The 17,235-nt window shown below is 44.3% G+C and overlaps 1 protein-coding gene across 3 annotated transcripts in view; it reads right to left on the bottom strand.

The window, feature by feature from the left end:
* The window catches only part of LOC126298552 (organic cation transporter protein), a 416,359-nt gene that overhangs the window by 114,042 nt on the left and 285,082 nt on the right, over positions 1-17,235 (bottom strand). For all 3 annotated transcript variants that reach the window (XM_049989909.1, XM_049989908.1, XM_049989910.1), the window contains exon 2: positions 9,042-9,286. In XM_049989909.1, coding sequence (XP_049845866.1) covers positions 9,042-9,281 — 240 coding nt within the window. In that variant the 5' untranslated portion in view covers positions 9,282-9,286. The remainder of the gene's footprint in view (positions 1-9,041; positions 9,287-17,235) is intronic.

Raw genomic sequence — 17,235 nt, 5'->3', positions numbered from 1 at the left:
CTACGTAATGTTCTACCCATGTTATTACAAGATGTTTGACTGCATGGCAGAATGTCGATGTACTTCCAATATGATGGATGTCCGGCACATAGCTCGAGTGCGGTTGAAGCGGTATTGAATAGCATATTTCATGACAGGTGGATTGGTCGTCGAAGCACCATACCATGGCCCGCACGTTCATCCGTCTGACGTCCCCGGATTTATTTCCGTGTGGAATGTTGAAGGATATTTGCTATCGTGATCCACCGACAACGCCTGACAACATGCGTCAGCGCATTTTCAATGTATGTGCGAACAGTACGGAAGACGAACTACTCGCAATTGAGAGGAATGTCGTTATACGTATTGCCAAATACATTGAGGTTGATGGACATTATTTTGAGCATTTATTGCATTAATGTGGTATTTATAGGTAATCACTCTGTAACAGCATGCGTTCTCAGAAATGATAAGTTCACAAAGGTACATGTATCACATTGGAACAATCGAAATAAAATGTTCAAACGTACCTACGTTCTGTATTTTAATTTAAAGAACCTACCTGTTACCAACTGTTCGTCTAAGATTGTGAGCCATATGTTTGTGACTATTACAGCGCCATCTATCACAAAGCGAAGAAAGTGGTCCAACTAAAACATTCATATTTCTGTACGTACTACACGAATATGTAATAAAGAATGGGGTTCCTATTTAAAGAAACGCAGTTAATATCCGTTTGACCTGTGGCAGCGCCATCTACCGGCCAACCATAGCGCCATCTGGTTTCCCCCTTCAAGCTAGACAACTTTCGTTCTTTGTAGTTTTTTCGTTTGACGGTTATTTCGTGAGATATTTGGCCCGGTCTCGGTCAATGGACCACCCTGTATATGGGCTATCATCGGACAACTCCAGCGTCATCCACAAACAATATTAACCATCCCTGTGTTGACAAACCAAATTCAATAGCCATTGAACTCCATACATATGGCACGTTTATAACAAAATGCATGCACGTTTGCATGTTCAATTCAACATTCTGGCGGCTACACCCGTTATTAATTTACTAGCATTTCGTATCTGCAATAGCCTCTCTCTCGATTAAATTAACGGGTGTCCTTGCAATGTTAATCACTTAAATATGTTACCTATACAAATATATTCCCGAAATTTCATTACTCTATATCACTTACTTTTTGGTGTTCCGGTTTTTTCCGTCAGTGTAGCGTGTAGAACGTGATACATAAGCTTATGGTTCCACCACCATAGTTATTATTTACGCATACATCAAAAAAAGTTTTGCATCACCCTGATTCCCAGAACTCCTGAAGGTAGACATAGACGCCGGATATTGTAACACAGACACAGTCCCTTTGACTGTTCAGAAATGTCACTAAAGAAGAATGAAGTCATACATGTATGTCTCACTCGATTTCTTTTCTTGTGCACATTAGGTGAAGCCATCACAGCTACTTGACGTGAAGTTTCCCACAGATGAGTAAACTCTTTAACCGGAGGCAGCTTAAGAACGCCACTACCAGGATCGTAGCCCTTTGTAGTATATGCTTACTTCAAGAGCCTCCTCACTCCTGTGAGACACTATGACGATGATCCCTCAGCCTTCCATACAAGTTTCATAGAGTGTATGCAGTGGTGTACTAGGTTGTATGAACATTTGACTCAATTCTTAATCGTTTTGAATCAGATAGTATCCCTCTGAGCTCTCTCAACTTGTAAGGAATATTGATGAGATTAATCACACCAACACTCCAACGATCAAATTGCCCAAATTGCAGGAGAACGATATATTGTACAAGAATGCAGTTGGATGTCATATCCGTGGGCGCACACATATACTGCGTTGCTTTTCTTTACCTGGTGCTAGTCGTCCCAAGAGTCAACCATTTTTTTCTGTTTTTAATTTCAATTAACATGTTTGTATATATGGATATGTACAAAAAGGTACGTATTTAATTAGCAACATAAGGTACGGGTGATGCTCATGCTTACTGCGTACAGAAGCACGACACATATCGAAATTAGAAGCGAAAGCATCATCTGAAGTGTTCTTATGAGTGAGTTTCGTGGGTGTGATAAAAGCACACACACACACACACACACACACACACACACACACACACACATACCCACTACCTGACATCTTCAATGGCAGAGCTACAGGTTTCTGAACGTTAATTCCTGAAAGTTAGTGCACTGTGTAATATTCTCGTTGTCGTATACTTTAATTTTCCGACGGTAGTCCCCAACAAATATTGTATGACAGACCAGACACAAAGGAGTCATTTGATCGAACAGGGAAGTTCTCTTTCCTAAATTTTGACATTGTTTGTATCTTTCATAAGGTGAAAGCACTGCCTTAATAACAATAAATTGGGGATTTTCAAACACTGCCATTGTGTTTATCAATAGAGGACATGTCCACACCTACACGTTTGCTTCCACTTCTATTTAGATTGTATGTTACAAAGAGCTAGAGCGATGATTAAAACACTGGAATCGCATTTTGGAGGGACGTTACTCAAATTCGTGGATTCAGATTTAGGTTCTCCGTGAGTTTCCTCAGTCATTTGTAACCAATACCAGGCTGGACCATTTAAAAGAGCGGCAGATGATTACATACATCTACATCTACATCCATACTCCGCAAGCCACCTGACGGTGTGTGGCGGAGATTACATTGAGTACCTCTTTTGGTTCTTCCTTCTATTCCAGTCTCGTATTGTTCGTGGAGAGAAAGATTGTCGGTATGCATCTGTGTGGGCTCTAATCTCTCTGATTTTATCCTCATGGTCGATTCGCGAGATATACGTAGGAGGGAGCAATGCACTGCTTGACTCTTCGGTGAAGGTATGTTCTCAAAACTTCCACAAAAGCCCGTACCGAGCTACTGAACGTCTGCCCTGCAGAGTCTTCCACAGGAGTTTATCTATCATCTCCCTAAAGCTTTCGGGATTACTAAATGATCCTGTAACTAAGCGCGCTGCTCTCCGTTGGATCTTCTCCATCTCTTCTATCAACCCTATCTGGTACGGATCCCACACCGGTGAGCAATATTTAAGCAGTGGGCGAACAAGTGTACTGTAACCTACTTCCTTTGCTTTCGGATTGCATTTCCTTAGGATTCTTCCAATGAATCTGTCTGGCATCTGCTTTACCGACAATCAACTTTATATGATCATTCCATTTTAAATCACTCCTAATGCGTACTCCCAGATAATTTATGGAATTAACTGCTTCCAGTTGCTGACCTGCTATATTGTACCTAGATGATAAAAGGATCTTTGTTTCTATGTACTCGCAGCACATTACACTTGTCTACATTGAGATTCAATTGCCATTCCCTGCACCATGCGTCAATTCGCTGCAGATCCTCCTGCATTTCAGTACAATTTTCCATTGTTACAACCTCTCGATACACCACAGCATCATCCGCAAAAAGCCTACTCCCCTGCGGCACACCTGAAATCACTCTTACTTCAGAAGACTACTCTCCAATGAGAATGGCATGCTGCGTTCTGTTATCTAGGAACTTTTCAATCCAATCACACAATTGGTCTGATAGGTCATATGCTCTTACTTTGTTCAATAAACGACTGTGGGGGACTGTATCAAACGCTTTGCGGAAGTCAAGAAACTCGGCATCTACCTGTGAACCCTTGTATATGGCCCTCTGAGTCTCGTGGACGAATAGCGTGAGCTGGGTTTCATACGATCGTCTTTTTCGAAACCCATGCTGATTCCTACAGAGTAGATTTCTGGTCTCCAGAAACGTCAATATACTCGAATATAATACGTGTTTCAAACGCTTGTGTATTCCGCGTTTGTGCTTCGACTCTAATGACTGTTTCAGGCCTTACCTCACATATTTTGCATACGAAATTAGCATATTATTGTTTCTTCATTTTGCTTTCTGAATCTGTCTTTACCGTGCATTACTCGCGATTTGACGGATTTAACTTATGAGTGGTTGGAGCGTAAATGCTCGTAATGTAGTTGAGTGATCATAGTGGATTTTGGTATCAAGTTCACTTCTGGTGACATTCAGATTTCTTTGTTCCCATCTTGGAACGGCATGTGGGATTTCCTTTGACAGGAAAACAGCAACCTTCTCACGCTCTGCAGAGCGACACGTCAGACAAACCCAGTTTTCCGTAGTACCTTGTTACCTGAGAGGGCGGTTCTGAGGTGAGCGGTGGCCCGCAGATTATCCGCTGGCCGTATCCGGCCAGTGGAAGATAGATCCGAAGGCACTCAGGCGAGCTTTTCGTGCAATAACAAACGGTATCTCACGGGTGTTTGGACTGAGACTCAGCCTTCGCCACCAATGGGCGGTACTGGCTCTCCACAGTGAAACTTCCTGCTATGTTCACTCTCGTAGCTCCCCCTTGCCAAGCCAGAATTATTACCAGAAGTGCACTTCGCTAACCTACCCAGCGCTCCTGCCGTGGGAAGCAGGCTGGTAGCCTTCCTAAAATGTTGGAAATATCCCATTATCGAGAACTGGCCTTGGGAATCTTTGCCAGAGCCCAGCTGCCGGGTGGTGTTGGGAGTGAGAGCACCGATATAGTGGTTTGGAATTGGCGGTTCACTTAGTACGTTTTGCCAATTGGCCACGTAGGAGTTTTTGTAAGTGCTGTTGGGACGTTAGATATCGAAAAGATGTTTTCGGCTTCACGTAGTCAACCTGCTATAACAAGCGGCATAATCTATTAGCAGCTTTCCGCTCACCAATCGGCGCCACCACCTTCATTGGTGGCCATTTTAGATAAATAATTATGATAATCAAGATGACAATTACGTTATTATAGTGGGACATAAATGATGGTAACTAAGACTACGTTAAAAGAATTTGGTCATACACTTGCATAAACGCAACAGCACAAGGGAATGCCTGTTTAAATTGCGCTAAAAGTATCTGACGGCGTTTGTTAATATATAAGAGCCACCGCAATGGGGGCAGTTTGTTTACATGATGGGCATACTTTATTGTCGTTAACATTAGGTTAAAGCCATTTGGACATAAATTAGCCTCGTGTAAAAATAAGTAACAGCACAAGTGAACAGGGTCGTAAATTACATCAGTTTGTTTACATAATGATGCTAGACCTTGTAGCCGGTTTCTTGACATAAGAACAATGAACCATTGCACTGATTCCTACACTACCCCACTGCTGGGCGGCTGAATGCAATTTATCTATAATTTGTCAACTCTGGTATTTATTATATTCAGAAAACCAGCAGTAAATTAAAATTTCTTTTCATTCTCGTTCATACAAGAGGTAACGAATGTTTTAAGTGTGGCCATGAAAAATTAAGTTAGGTAACAAATTTCTGGTTTGTTTGCAATTACTTTTCTGAAGTTCTGCCGCCGATGAAATCCTCGTGGCACAGTACCATACCCTCTTCAATTGTCGAACAAACGCAAGGATGGCTGACATAGTGTTTAGTGTATCTGGGATTGTAAAACAGTTAAGATCCTTAGACGCCAGGAAGGTATCTGGCCCAGACGGTATCCCCGTAAGATTTTATGTTGACTATGTTACAAATATAGCACCATTCTTATCCGTCATCTATCAGAGATCATTGGAACGGCGGAAAGTTCCACGGGACTGGAAGAAGGCCCAGGTCGTAGCAATCTATAAAAAGGGTAGTAAATCGGATGCACATAATTACCTGCCAATTTCACTGAGATCGATTTGTTGTAGAATCATGAAACATACTTTGAGTTCAGACATAATGACCTTTCTAGACACTGAGAAGCTCATCTGCAGAAACCAGCACGGTTTGCGAGACACAGCTGGCCCTCTTTGTGCATGATGTACAACAGGCTCTAGATACCGGCTCCCAGATTGATGCCATATTCCTCGACTTTCGAAAGGCGTTCGACTCAGTTCCGCACTGTTCCTTGCTCCAAAAGTGCGCGCTTACGGTCTATCCGATGACATATGCGGTTGGACAGAAAGTTTTCTAGCAGACAGACAGCAGTATGTGGCAGAACTGTCGTCCTGAATGGGGAGACTTCAACAGAAACAACGTAACATCAGGTGTGCCCCAGGACAGCGTAATAGGTCCACTGCTTTTTACGATTTACGTAAACGATCTGGTTGTTGGCATTGACAGCGGCATTACACTGTTTGGCGATGATACTGTAGTGTACAGGAAAGTAGTATCACACGAAAGATGTTGAGAAATCAATGAGAATTTGCTGAAAATAAATGCGTGGTGTAATAACTGGCAGTTATTTCCCAATGTTAGTAAGTGTAACCTACTGTGTATAACAAAGTGAAAATCCCCATTAATGTAAGAGTACAAAATAAATGCCCAGTCTTTGTAAGCGGTAACATCCGTCAAGTATCTGGGTGTAACTATTCGAAATTATCTCTGATGAACAATCAGATTGCGCAAGTAACGTGTAAGGCGAACTCTAGATTGCGGTTTATTGGTAGGATCCTGAAGCGATGCAGTCTTTCAGACACATAATAGCACATTTCCTGCCGGTCGGAGTGGCCGTGCGGTTCTAGTCGCAACAGTCTGGAACCGAGCGACCGCTACGGACGCAGGTTCGAATCCTGCCTCGGGCATGGATGTGTGTGATGTCCTTAGGTTAGTTAGGTTTAATTAGTTCTAAGTTGTAGGCGACTGATGGCCTCAGAAGTTAAGTCGCATAGTGCTCAGAGCCAGCACATTTTCTGTGAGTTCGCATGCCATCATAGGCTGAGTCAGGCCTCATCTGAAGAAATGAAAAATAGGCTCCAAATGACCTGATACCCCCACCCTACTCCCGGCACGCACCACACGCTGGCTTTCAGAGTATGTATGTAGACGTACTTCTAAAGTCTACTTACTTCATACAGGAACCACTGGCGAAGCTCAACACGCCAAAGTGCGTCTGGACGCTTGAACTTGTGTAGAAATGCAAATTTGTAAGGACACAAATCTAGGTCCTTCGTGACAATCTTTCGACAAGACGACCTCTTAATTCCGACTGGTACAGATAGCTGGCGTTGAGATTCCGTCGGACTTAGTCCCGAGCTTTCCTCCCTCGGTGTTCAAACACTTTTCTGATAAACTACTAACCATTACAATGGCTACACCACGAAGATGACGTCCTACAAACGCGAAATTTAACCGACAAAATGAAGATGTTGTGACATGAAAATGACCAGTTTTTCAGAGCATTCACACAAGGTTGCCGGTGGCGACACCGACAACGTGCTGGCATGAGGAAAGTTCCCAACCGATTTCTCATACACAAACAGCAGTTGACCTGCGTTGCCTGTTGAAACGTTGTTGTGATGCCTCGTATAAGAAGGAGAAATGCGTACCCTCACGTTTCCGACTTTGATAAAGGTCGGATTGTAGCCTATCGCGATAGCGGTTTATCGCATCGCTACATTGCTGCTTGCGTCAGTCGAGATCCAATGACTGTTAGCAGAATATGGATTCGGTGGGTTCAGGAGGGTAATACGGAACGCCGTGCTAGATCCCAACGGCTTCGTATCACTAGCAGTCGAGACGACAGGCATCTTATCCGCATGGCTGTAACGGATCGTGCAGCCACGTCTCGATAACTGAGTCAACAGATGGGGACGTTTGCAAGACTACAACCATCTGCACGAACAGTTCGACGACGTTTGCAGTAGCATGGACTCTCAGCTCGGAGACCATGGCTGCGGTTACCCTTGACGCTGCAGCACAGATAGGAGCGCCTGCGATGGTGTACTCAACGACGAACCTGGGTGCACGAATGGCAAAACGTCATTTTTTCGGATGAATCCAGGTTCTGTATACAGCATCATGATGGTCGCATCTGTGTTTGGTGACATCGCGGTGAAAGCACATACGAAGCGAGTATTCGTCAACGCCATACTGGCGTATCACCCGGCATGATGGTATGGGGTGCCATTGGTTACACGTCTCGGTCACCTCTGGTTCGTACTGAAGGCACTTTGAACAGTGGACGTTACATTTCAGATGTGTTACGTCCCGTGGCTCTACCCTTCATTCGATCCCTGCGAAACCCTAAATTTTAGTAGGATAATGCACGACCGCATGTTGCAGGTCCTGTACGGGCCTTTCTGGATACAGAAAATGTTCGACTGATGCCCTGGCCAGCACATTCTCCAGATCTCTCACCAATTGAAATCGTCTGGTCAATGGTGGCCGAGCAACTAGCTCGGCACAATACGCCAGTCACTACTCTAGATGAACTGTGGTATTGTGTTGAAGTTGCATGGGCAGCTGTACCTGACAGACCATCCAAGGTCTGTTTGACTCAATGCTCAGGCGAATCAAGGCCGTTATTATGGCCAGAGGTGGTTGTTCTGGGTACTGATTTCTCAGGATCTATGCACCCAAATTGCGTGAAAATATAATCGCATGTCAGTTCTAGTATAATATATTTGTCCAATGAATACCCCATTATTATGTGCATTTCTTCTTTGTGTGTCAATTTTAATGGCCAGTAATGTAGTTTCGGTTTTTATTCGCTAAAATACCCGTTTCACGCCATATCCTACTAAGTTTTGCACTGCAGACTTTACTGCACGACTGCTACGTTCGCAGGTTCGAATCCTGCCTCGGGTATGGATGTGTGTGATGTCCTTAGGTTAGTTAGGTTTCAGTAGTTCTAAGTTCTAGGGGACTAATGACCACAGCAGTTGAGTCCCATAGTGCTCAGAGCCATTTGAATCGTTTGAACTTTACTGCAGGTGTTGCCATAACACTTCCAGTCTCCATCTCTCACGCTGACAGTTCTGCACACGTCTCCCAGGAACTGTGCCTCGCATAACACTTGGTGAGGAACACGCGCTGTTGTGTCGTGAACACCGTTTTGTCTTGCACAGACATAATGACATGGCGAAATAATTGAAACAGAGTACGCTGTAGGTGCGCAAGTGGAGACGTGCGCTGACACGAGTCGTTGGTCGAAATCGCTTCCTGCATTTTCTGCGATCGGCAGTTGTCCTGTTCATAAACATGGGTCGATTGTGCGTCAGTCTTACTCGTATTTTTCGGACTAGGATTTTTTGTGAGATGCTGACCTTTTCCGGGATGGGCAGGTGCGAGAGGTTACGCCACTGCTCGACGGGCAGGTCGGCGAGCTGCGGCGGCGGCGCGCACCAGAAGTCTTCCTGTGCCGACTGGAAGGTGGGCACGAAGATGTGCCACGTGCACGGCACGTTGAACAGCGCCAGCGCCAGCGTCATGAGCAGCTGCCAGCGGCCGAAGTCGCCGATCAGCTGCGACACCGGCTCGCCGTCCGCCTCTCTCTCCGGCGTCATCGGGGCTACAACGACAAACGAAGCGCGTCACGTCTCGTGTGACGTAGGCGCCACAGCGCAGTGAAGATGTGCATTGGGAGAGGGAGTCTTAAACATATTGAATTTTCACTCTGCAGCGAAATGTGGGCTGGTTTAGTGACGTCCTGGCAGATGAAAAATGTGTGCCGAAATTTTCGTCGTTCGCGCGAAATGACTGTATCGGCTGAACTATCCAGAGCCGATTCGCGACCCCTCGAACGTCACTTATCAGTACACATCTGCTACATTATAAATTTCAGATAAGCTCTGCTGCATAGTTTGTGAGACTAGCACTTCTAGAAGAAAATACAGGGTGGTCGATTGATCGTGACAGGGCCAAATACCTCACGAAATAAGCGTCAAACGAAAAAACTACAAAGAACGAAACTTGTCTAGCTTGAAGGGGGAAACCAGATGGCGTTATGGTTGTCCCGCTAGATTGCGCTACCATGGGTCAAATGGATATCAACAGCGTTTTTTAAAATACGAACCACCATCTCATATTTCATATTTGTGTAGTACGTAAAAAAATATGAATGTTTTAATTGGACCATTTTTTTCGCTTTGACAGATGGGGCTGTAATAGTCACAAACTTACGGCTCATAATTTTAGACGAACAGTTGGTAACAGGTAGATTTTTTAAATTAAAATACAGAACGTAGGTACTTTTGAACATGTTACTTCTGTTGTTCCAATGTGATACATGTACCGTTGTGAACTTATCATTTCCGAGAATGCCTGCTGTTACAGCGTGATTACCTGTAAATACCACATTAATGCAATAAATGCTCAAAATTATGACCGTGAACCTCAATGCATTTGGCAATACGTGTAAAGACATTCCTCTGAACAGCGAGTATTTCGCCTTGCGTAATGTTCGCACATGTACGCATGTTGTCAGGCGTAGTCGGTGGATCACGATAGCAAATATACTTCAACTTTACCCGCAGAAAGAAATCCGGGAACGTCAGATCCGGTGAACGTACGGGCCATGCTATGGTGCTTCGACGACCAATCCACCTGTCATGAAATACGCTATTCAATACCGTTTCAACCGCACGCGAACTATGTGCCGGAGATCCGTCATGTTGGAAGTACATCGCCATTCTGTCATGCAGTGAAACATCTTGCAGTAACATCGGTAGAACATTACGTAGGAAAGCCACATAAATTGCACCATTTAGATTGACATCGATTAAATGGTGGCCAATTATCCTTCCTCCCATAATGCGGCACCATACATTAACCCGCCAAGGTTGCTGATGTTCCAGTTGTCGCAGCCATCGTGCATTTTCCGTTGACCAGTAGTGGATATTATGCCTGTTTACGTTACCGCTGTTGGTGAATGACGCTTCATTGGTAAATAGAACGCGTGCAAGGAATCTGTTATTGTCCCGTAATTTCTCTTGTGCCCAGTGGCAGAACTGTACACCACGCTCAAAGTCATCGCCATGCCTTTCCTCGTGCATAGAAATATGTTACGGGTGCAATCGATGTTGATGTAGCATTCTCAACCCGACGTTTTTGATATTCCCGATTCTCGCGCAATTTGTCTGCTAGAGGTGTGCGGATTAGCCGCGATAGCAACTAAAACACCTACTTTGGCATCATCATTTGTTGCAGGTCGTGGTTGACGTTTCACATGTGGCTGAACACTTCATGCTTCCTTAAATAACGTAACTATCAGGCCAACGGTCCAGACACTTGGATGATGTCGTCCAGGATACCAAGCAGCATACATAGCACACACCCGTTGGGCATTTTCATCACAATAGCCATACATCAACAAGATATCGACCGTTTCCGCAATTGGTAAACGGTTAATTTTAACACGGGTAATGTATCACGAAGCGAGTATCGTGATACCACGTACTTATACGTTTGTGACTATTACAGCGCCATCTATCACAAAGCGAAAAAAGTGGTCCAACTAAAACATTCATATTTCTTTATGTACTACACGAATATGTAATAAAATATGGGGGTTCCTAATTTAAAAAACGCAAGTGATATCCGTTGATCTATGGCAGCGCCATCTAGCGAGCCAAACATAGCGCCATCTGGTTTCCCCCTTCAAGCTAGACGAGTTTCGTTCTTCGTAGCTTTTTCGTTTGATGCTCATTTCGTGAGATATGTGGCCCAGTCACTGTGAATGGACCACCCTGTATACTGCGGGGAAATGGCTTACCACAGCTAGGGGATTGTTTCGAAAACTAATCATTCACTCTGCACGAGAATGTGTAATATATGCACCAGAGATTCTTTAGATTTTGAAGGTTAGAGAGCGATAATTGCCGGGGTAAAGCGTGAGAGTGAGTCGTGAGTCTAGGTCAGTCGACAGAGTAACTTCTAGGGAAAGGCAAAGGTTCCGCTTTTGAATCTCGGTTCAGCACACAGTTTTAATTTGCCAGGGACATTTAATTTTTTGACCAGTATGTAGCAGTATTTCCTTCCGAAGTACCTGTTACACTCGTGCATCTTAGTTCAGAGTCAGATTCTGATAAGAAAATTGATATGCTGATGTTATAGTATAATGTTTCAAAACGCCATAAAGAAAAGGTTCAAATGGCTCTGAGCACTATGGGACTTAATTTCTGAGGTCATCAGTCCTCTAGAACTTAGAACTAATTAAACCTAACTAACCTAAGGACAAACACATCCATGCCCGAGGCAGGAGTCGAACCTGCGACCGTAGCGATCGCACGGTTCCAGATTGTAGCGCCTAGAACCGCTCTGCCACTACGGCCGACGAAAAGAAAAGGGAAACGAGATACATAAGCAAGAGGGAAAACTAGCGCTAAATGCGCGTACGTCTGAGTCTTGTGATAAACGCTTTACTAATTAGTTCCGTTTTTATCGGAGTGAGTTCCGCGAGTTATTCCATGTTTTCTGAAATTTGTAATGTCCATTTACCAAATGGAAGAAGGAAGCAAGGTAAGTGTTAACGTTCCGACGACATAGTGATCGTTGCACGTGGAGTACAAGCTCGGATTATGAAATGAATAGGGAACGCAACTGACAGTGCTCTTTTGCAAGGAACTGTCCCGGAATTTGCCTAGAGCAATTTATGAAAATTGCGGAAAACCTAACTCTGTATGGCCGACAGGGGATTTGAATCGTTGTCTCACCGAAAGCGATAGCAGTTGGAAGTTAAAAAAAATCTGGCTGTGTTCATGACATAAGTTTTACGAGGCATGTTTTTTTAAAGTAAGTACCGTTTTGAAATTAAAAAAAAGACGTGCTAAGATATCTCAATTTTATTTTTATATGAAAGCCTGTACCTTAATCTACGATCTGACGCCATTACAGTCTGATTTTTCCCTGTTTACGTTGTGTACTGGGTGTCTAAAATGCCACCGATAATCGTGAGACCAGCCGACTGTGTAGTACGGGCTGTTAAAAGATTTCTTAGTGCTAAAGGCACAAAATCGATCGATATTCATCGTCAGATCTGTGCAGTTTACGGAGAAATTATTATGAGTGACGGAATGGTAAGAAAGTGGGTGAGAGCATTTACAGATGGCCGCACAGATGTGCATCATGAACAACGGAATGGGCGTCCTTCGGTCTTTAATGGGAATTTGGTGCAGGAAGACGCTTTACAATTTCCTCCTTGCGGGATGACTATCCTAATGTTTTCGTAGTGTTTTGTATGGCATTGTGACCGAGCACTTGAATTACTGAAAATTGGGCGCACGTTGGTTACCGAAAATGTTGATGGATGGCCGGCCGAGTGGCCGAGCGGTTCTAGGCGCTACAGTCTGGAACCGCGCGACCGCTACGACCGCAGGTTCGAATCCAGCCTCGGGCATGGATGTGTGTGATGTCCTTAGGTTAGTCTGGTTTAAGTAGTTCTAAGTTCTAGGGGACTGATGACCTCAGAAGTTAAGTCCCATAGTGCTCAGAGCCATATATATATACATTTTTTTTGACGGATGTGCACAAAACCAAACGTTTAGACAGTGCATTGATTTTCCTTGAGCGGTACCACAACGAAGGTGATGATTTCTTAAGCCAAATTGTTACGGGCGATGAAACATGGGGGGCCTACGTCACACCAAAATCAAAGCAGCAGTCCATGGAAGTTGAGCAAGGGCATCGTTTTGGTGCAAGACAATGCCCGTCCGCATGTGGCCGAATCAGACCAAAGATCTCATCCCATCTTTTTGAGGGGAAACTCTAGATCATCCTCCCTACAGCCCCGATCTTGCGCCCAGTGACTACCATCTGTTCCTGCACTTGAAGAAATACCTGGGCGGTCAGCGTCTTCAAGACGATGACGAAGTCAAAACAGTGATGATGCAATGGTTAACAAGTCAGGCGGCAGACTTCTGTGAGGAGGGTATTCAAAAACTGGTACAGCGTTATGACAAGTGCCTCAATATTGACGGAAATTATGTAGAAAAGTAGAGTAAGGTACAGGCTTTCATGTAAAAATAAAATTATTGAGATATCTTACCACGTCTTTTTTTAATTTCAAAACGGTACTTTACTTAAAAAACACACCTCGTATTTACAGTTTTAAGAAAGTAACCTAAATATAAATTCCATAATTCTCATATCTTGACAGGTGAAACAAAAACAAGAAGTGCATACACTAATGAGCCAAAACATCATGACTACCTGCCTAATAGCGTGTCGGCCCACCTTTGGAACACATTTTAGCAGCGATTCTAACGGCATGATACATTTCCCCAGATACGTGGGTATGTGGCACCAGATGCCTAAGCAGATGCCGTGCAATACCCGCAAATTACGAGACTGTGGTCTGCAGGGACGGAGTTGGCACGAAATAATATCACAGGTGTATTTAATCGGATTCAGATCACGTGACTTTCGTGGCCGAGACATCAACGTGAGTCCAGTATCCTGTTAATCAAGCCACTGTAACACTATTGCGGACTTATGGCGTGGATAGTTTTCCTGCTGAATATCATAGAAGTAGCAAACTTAGAAAAGGAGACTCTACTTTTGCTGATCACCTGTTTTAAAAAAGCACCTAGTCATAGGAGCTACGTGATTCGTTACGTAACCACCACGAAGGAAGGAAGATGAACTAATCTTGAAATAATGGAAATTATTAAACATACGTCCATCAGCCCAAGATTTGTACTGTCACAGCACTGAGTAGTGGGGGGAAGGAAATTAGAAACCTTTATTATATCTCGTTAACATTGCTATAGGCAGAGGGATGGAAGCTGGAAGCTAGCTGGTATTCACAAGTGGGTCAGGCCATTGACTCATTATGACACTGCCTACTGAGTGAGAATACGCATCCAGCAGAAAGAAGACTGGCAGAAAACCAAGTCAAGTCAGATAACCATATCTGTTAACTCACGAGACCTGCTGCAAGAAACACTCTTACACAACAGCACATAGCAAGGAACTTGACACAGCTGTTAACAGCCTGTTGAATGAATATAGCAGAATAAGGAATGCACATGTGGTCATTACGAACTGAGTCTCGCATCAGAGCCGCATGCTAGCTCCCTTTTAAACACTCCATTGTTCAAACTCTCATCATGAACTGACCATCTGGATCGATGGATTAACAGCAACATTACTCAATTCCATGATTACGAAACTTTAGTGAATTTGTCCTAGATGCTCCGTACAGTTTAAGACCTAGGAGACGATATATTCGAGATGATGGTCTTCGCTTGGTGAATTTCATGCTCCTCGCCACCGACCCTCTGCTGATGGAGAAACTGACTGTCTCCTAACAACGTCACATCGTAAGGTGCTGCCACCACTGAACTTCAAGGCAGAAGCCAGCAACAGGACCTCTTGAGGCTTACATTCCTGCTCAAAGCTCAGGCACTTCCGGGAGCTGAAACCCACCGAGCAGTAGGTTGGACATCAACCAGACACACAACTACTGACACACGTACAATACGGATTGGTAATCAAAGATCTTCATAGAATTCAGAGTGGGACCGAGGAGACCCCAGCAGCCAGTGTGAGACAACTCTGTGTTGGGCAACGGCCACCCATGCTCGCCAACAACTCGTCGTGATGCCAGGGTACCTAAAATATTTCCGTGGGAGTGCAACCGCTGGGCTGACTGAACAGATGTCAGCTAGCATCCAACATGCAGCTGAATGCTCAGGTTCATCCTGAAGAACGACGACTTGTAAACTTAATGGATAAATGATTGAACTCTGATAACGTTTTACTAGCGGCGAAGACGCTTTCTGAACGCAGCTTGTATGAGGGGCTATAAATAATGCAACACATTTTTCTCGACCAATTTTGTTTGGACTAATGCAAAGTTTGTTGTGGAACATCGTGAAACACCAGGTGATCAAAACGTCAGTATAAATTTGAAAACTTAATAAACCACGGAATAATGTAGATCGAGAGGTAAAAATTGACACACATGCGTAGAATGACACGGGGTTGTATTTGAACCAAAAAAATACAAAGTTCACAAAATGTCCGACAGATGGCGCTGGACAGCAAAACGTCAGTGACTTCGCATGACGATCGTGTATAAAAGGAGCTGTTATGAGACATAGAATCAGATGCGACAGCTGTCGCAGCACATTGACGTTACCTGAAAAGGCGCTTTTAGTGAAGCTGTATTACCAGAATGGGGAATGTGCTAGTTCAGCGTTACGATCCTATCGCCATAGGAAGGGGATTCGAACGGGTAAAGGTCCGTTGACAAATGCAGCTGTGGCGAGAATGATTTCGAAGCCACGGGTTGTTTAGTCGATAGACCCCGTAGTGGCCGACCGAGCACAAGGCGTAATGCTGCTGAGACAGTTCAGGAAGAAATGGAGACTGTAGCGGGTTCGTCTATGCACGAGGAAGACAGCGCTCGTGCAGTCGCCCGTCGCACCCGCATTCCATACACTACTGTTTGGATGGCACTTAGGCGTACCCTCCGATGCTATCCGTACAAAATCCATCGGCATCATGAACTGTTACCTGGCTATTTAGTGAAGCGGAGGGCATTTGCGGTGTGGGCGTTTCAAGAGATGGCGGAAGATGACGATTGGTTGAATAATGTGATGTGGGCTGACGAAGCTCATTTTACGCTCCGAGGGTCTGTCAACGCCCACAACTGCAGAATTTGAGCTACCGAAAATCCTAGAACTGTCGTGGAAACTCCATTGCACGACGAGGAAGGCACGGTATGGGTTGGATTTACCACATCTACCGTTATCGGGCGGTTTTTCTTCGAGGAAATGCGTGATTCTGGTTTTGTAACTGCTACCGTGACGGGTGAGAGGTACGCAGATGTTACAGAATCGCATCAACCCCAGCCTGGCTGATCCGGTGTTTATTCAGGATGGCGCTCCACCCCTTAATGCTAGACGCGTGAAAGATCTCTTGCGCGCGTCGTTTGGTGATGATCGTGTACTCAGCCGCCACTTTCGTCATGCTTGGCCTCCCAGGTCCCCAGACCTCAGTCCGTGCGATTATTGGCTTTGGGGTTACCTGAAGTAGCAAGTGTATCGTGATCGACCGACATCTCTAGGGATGCTGAAAGACAACATCCGACGGCAAAGCCTCACCATAGCTCCGGGCATGCTTTACAGTGCTGTTCACAACATTATTCCTCGACTGCAGCTATTGTTGAGGAATGATGGTGGACACATTGAGCATTTCCTGTAAAGAACATCATCTTTACTTTGTCTTACTTTGCTTTGCTAATTATTACTATTCTGATCAGATGAAGCGCCATCTGTCGGACATTTTTTGAACTTTTATATATTTTTTTGTTCTAATAAAACCATATATCATTCCCAGCGTGTATGTCAATTTGTACTTCTCTATCTACATTATTCCGTGATTTATTAAGTTTTCAAATTTATACTGACTTATTGATCACCCGGTATTTCCGCTTCGGCCCCTGATACATTTATGAAGTTACGATTGGTGGCGACGTTATAAGAAGCCTTCAAAATAGCATCTGTAATGGAGATA

This window comes from Schistocerca gregaria, chromosome X (assembly GCF_023897955.1).
Source record: "Schistocerca gregaria isolate iqSchGreg1 chromosome X, iqSchGreg1.2, whole genome shotgun sequence".
Taxonomy (NCBI): Eukaryota; Metazoa; Arthropoda; class Insecta; order Orthoptera; family Acrididae; genus Schistocerca; species Schistocerca gregaria.
The sequence above is the reverse complement of the archived record's forward strand: the minus strand, read 5'-3'. Positions and strand labels throughout refer to the sequence as shown.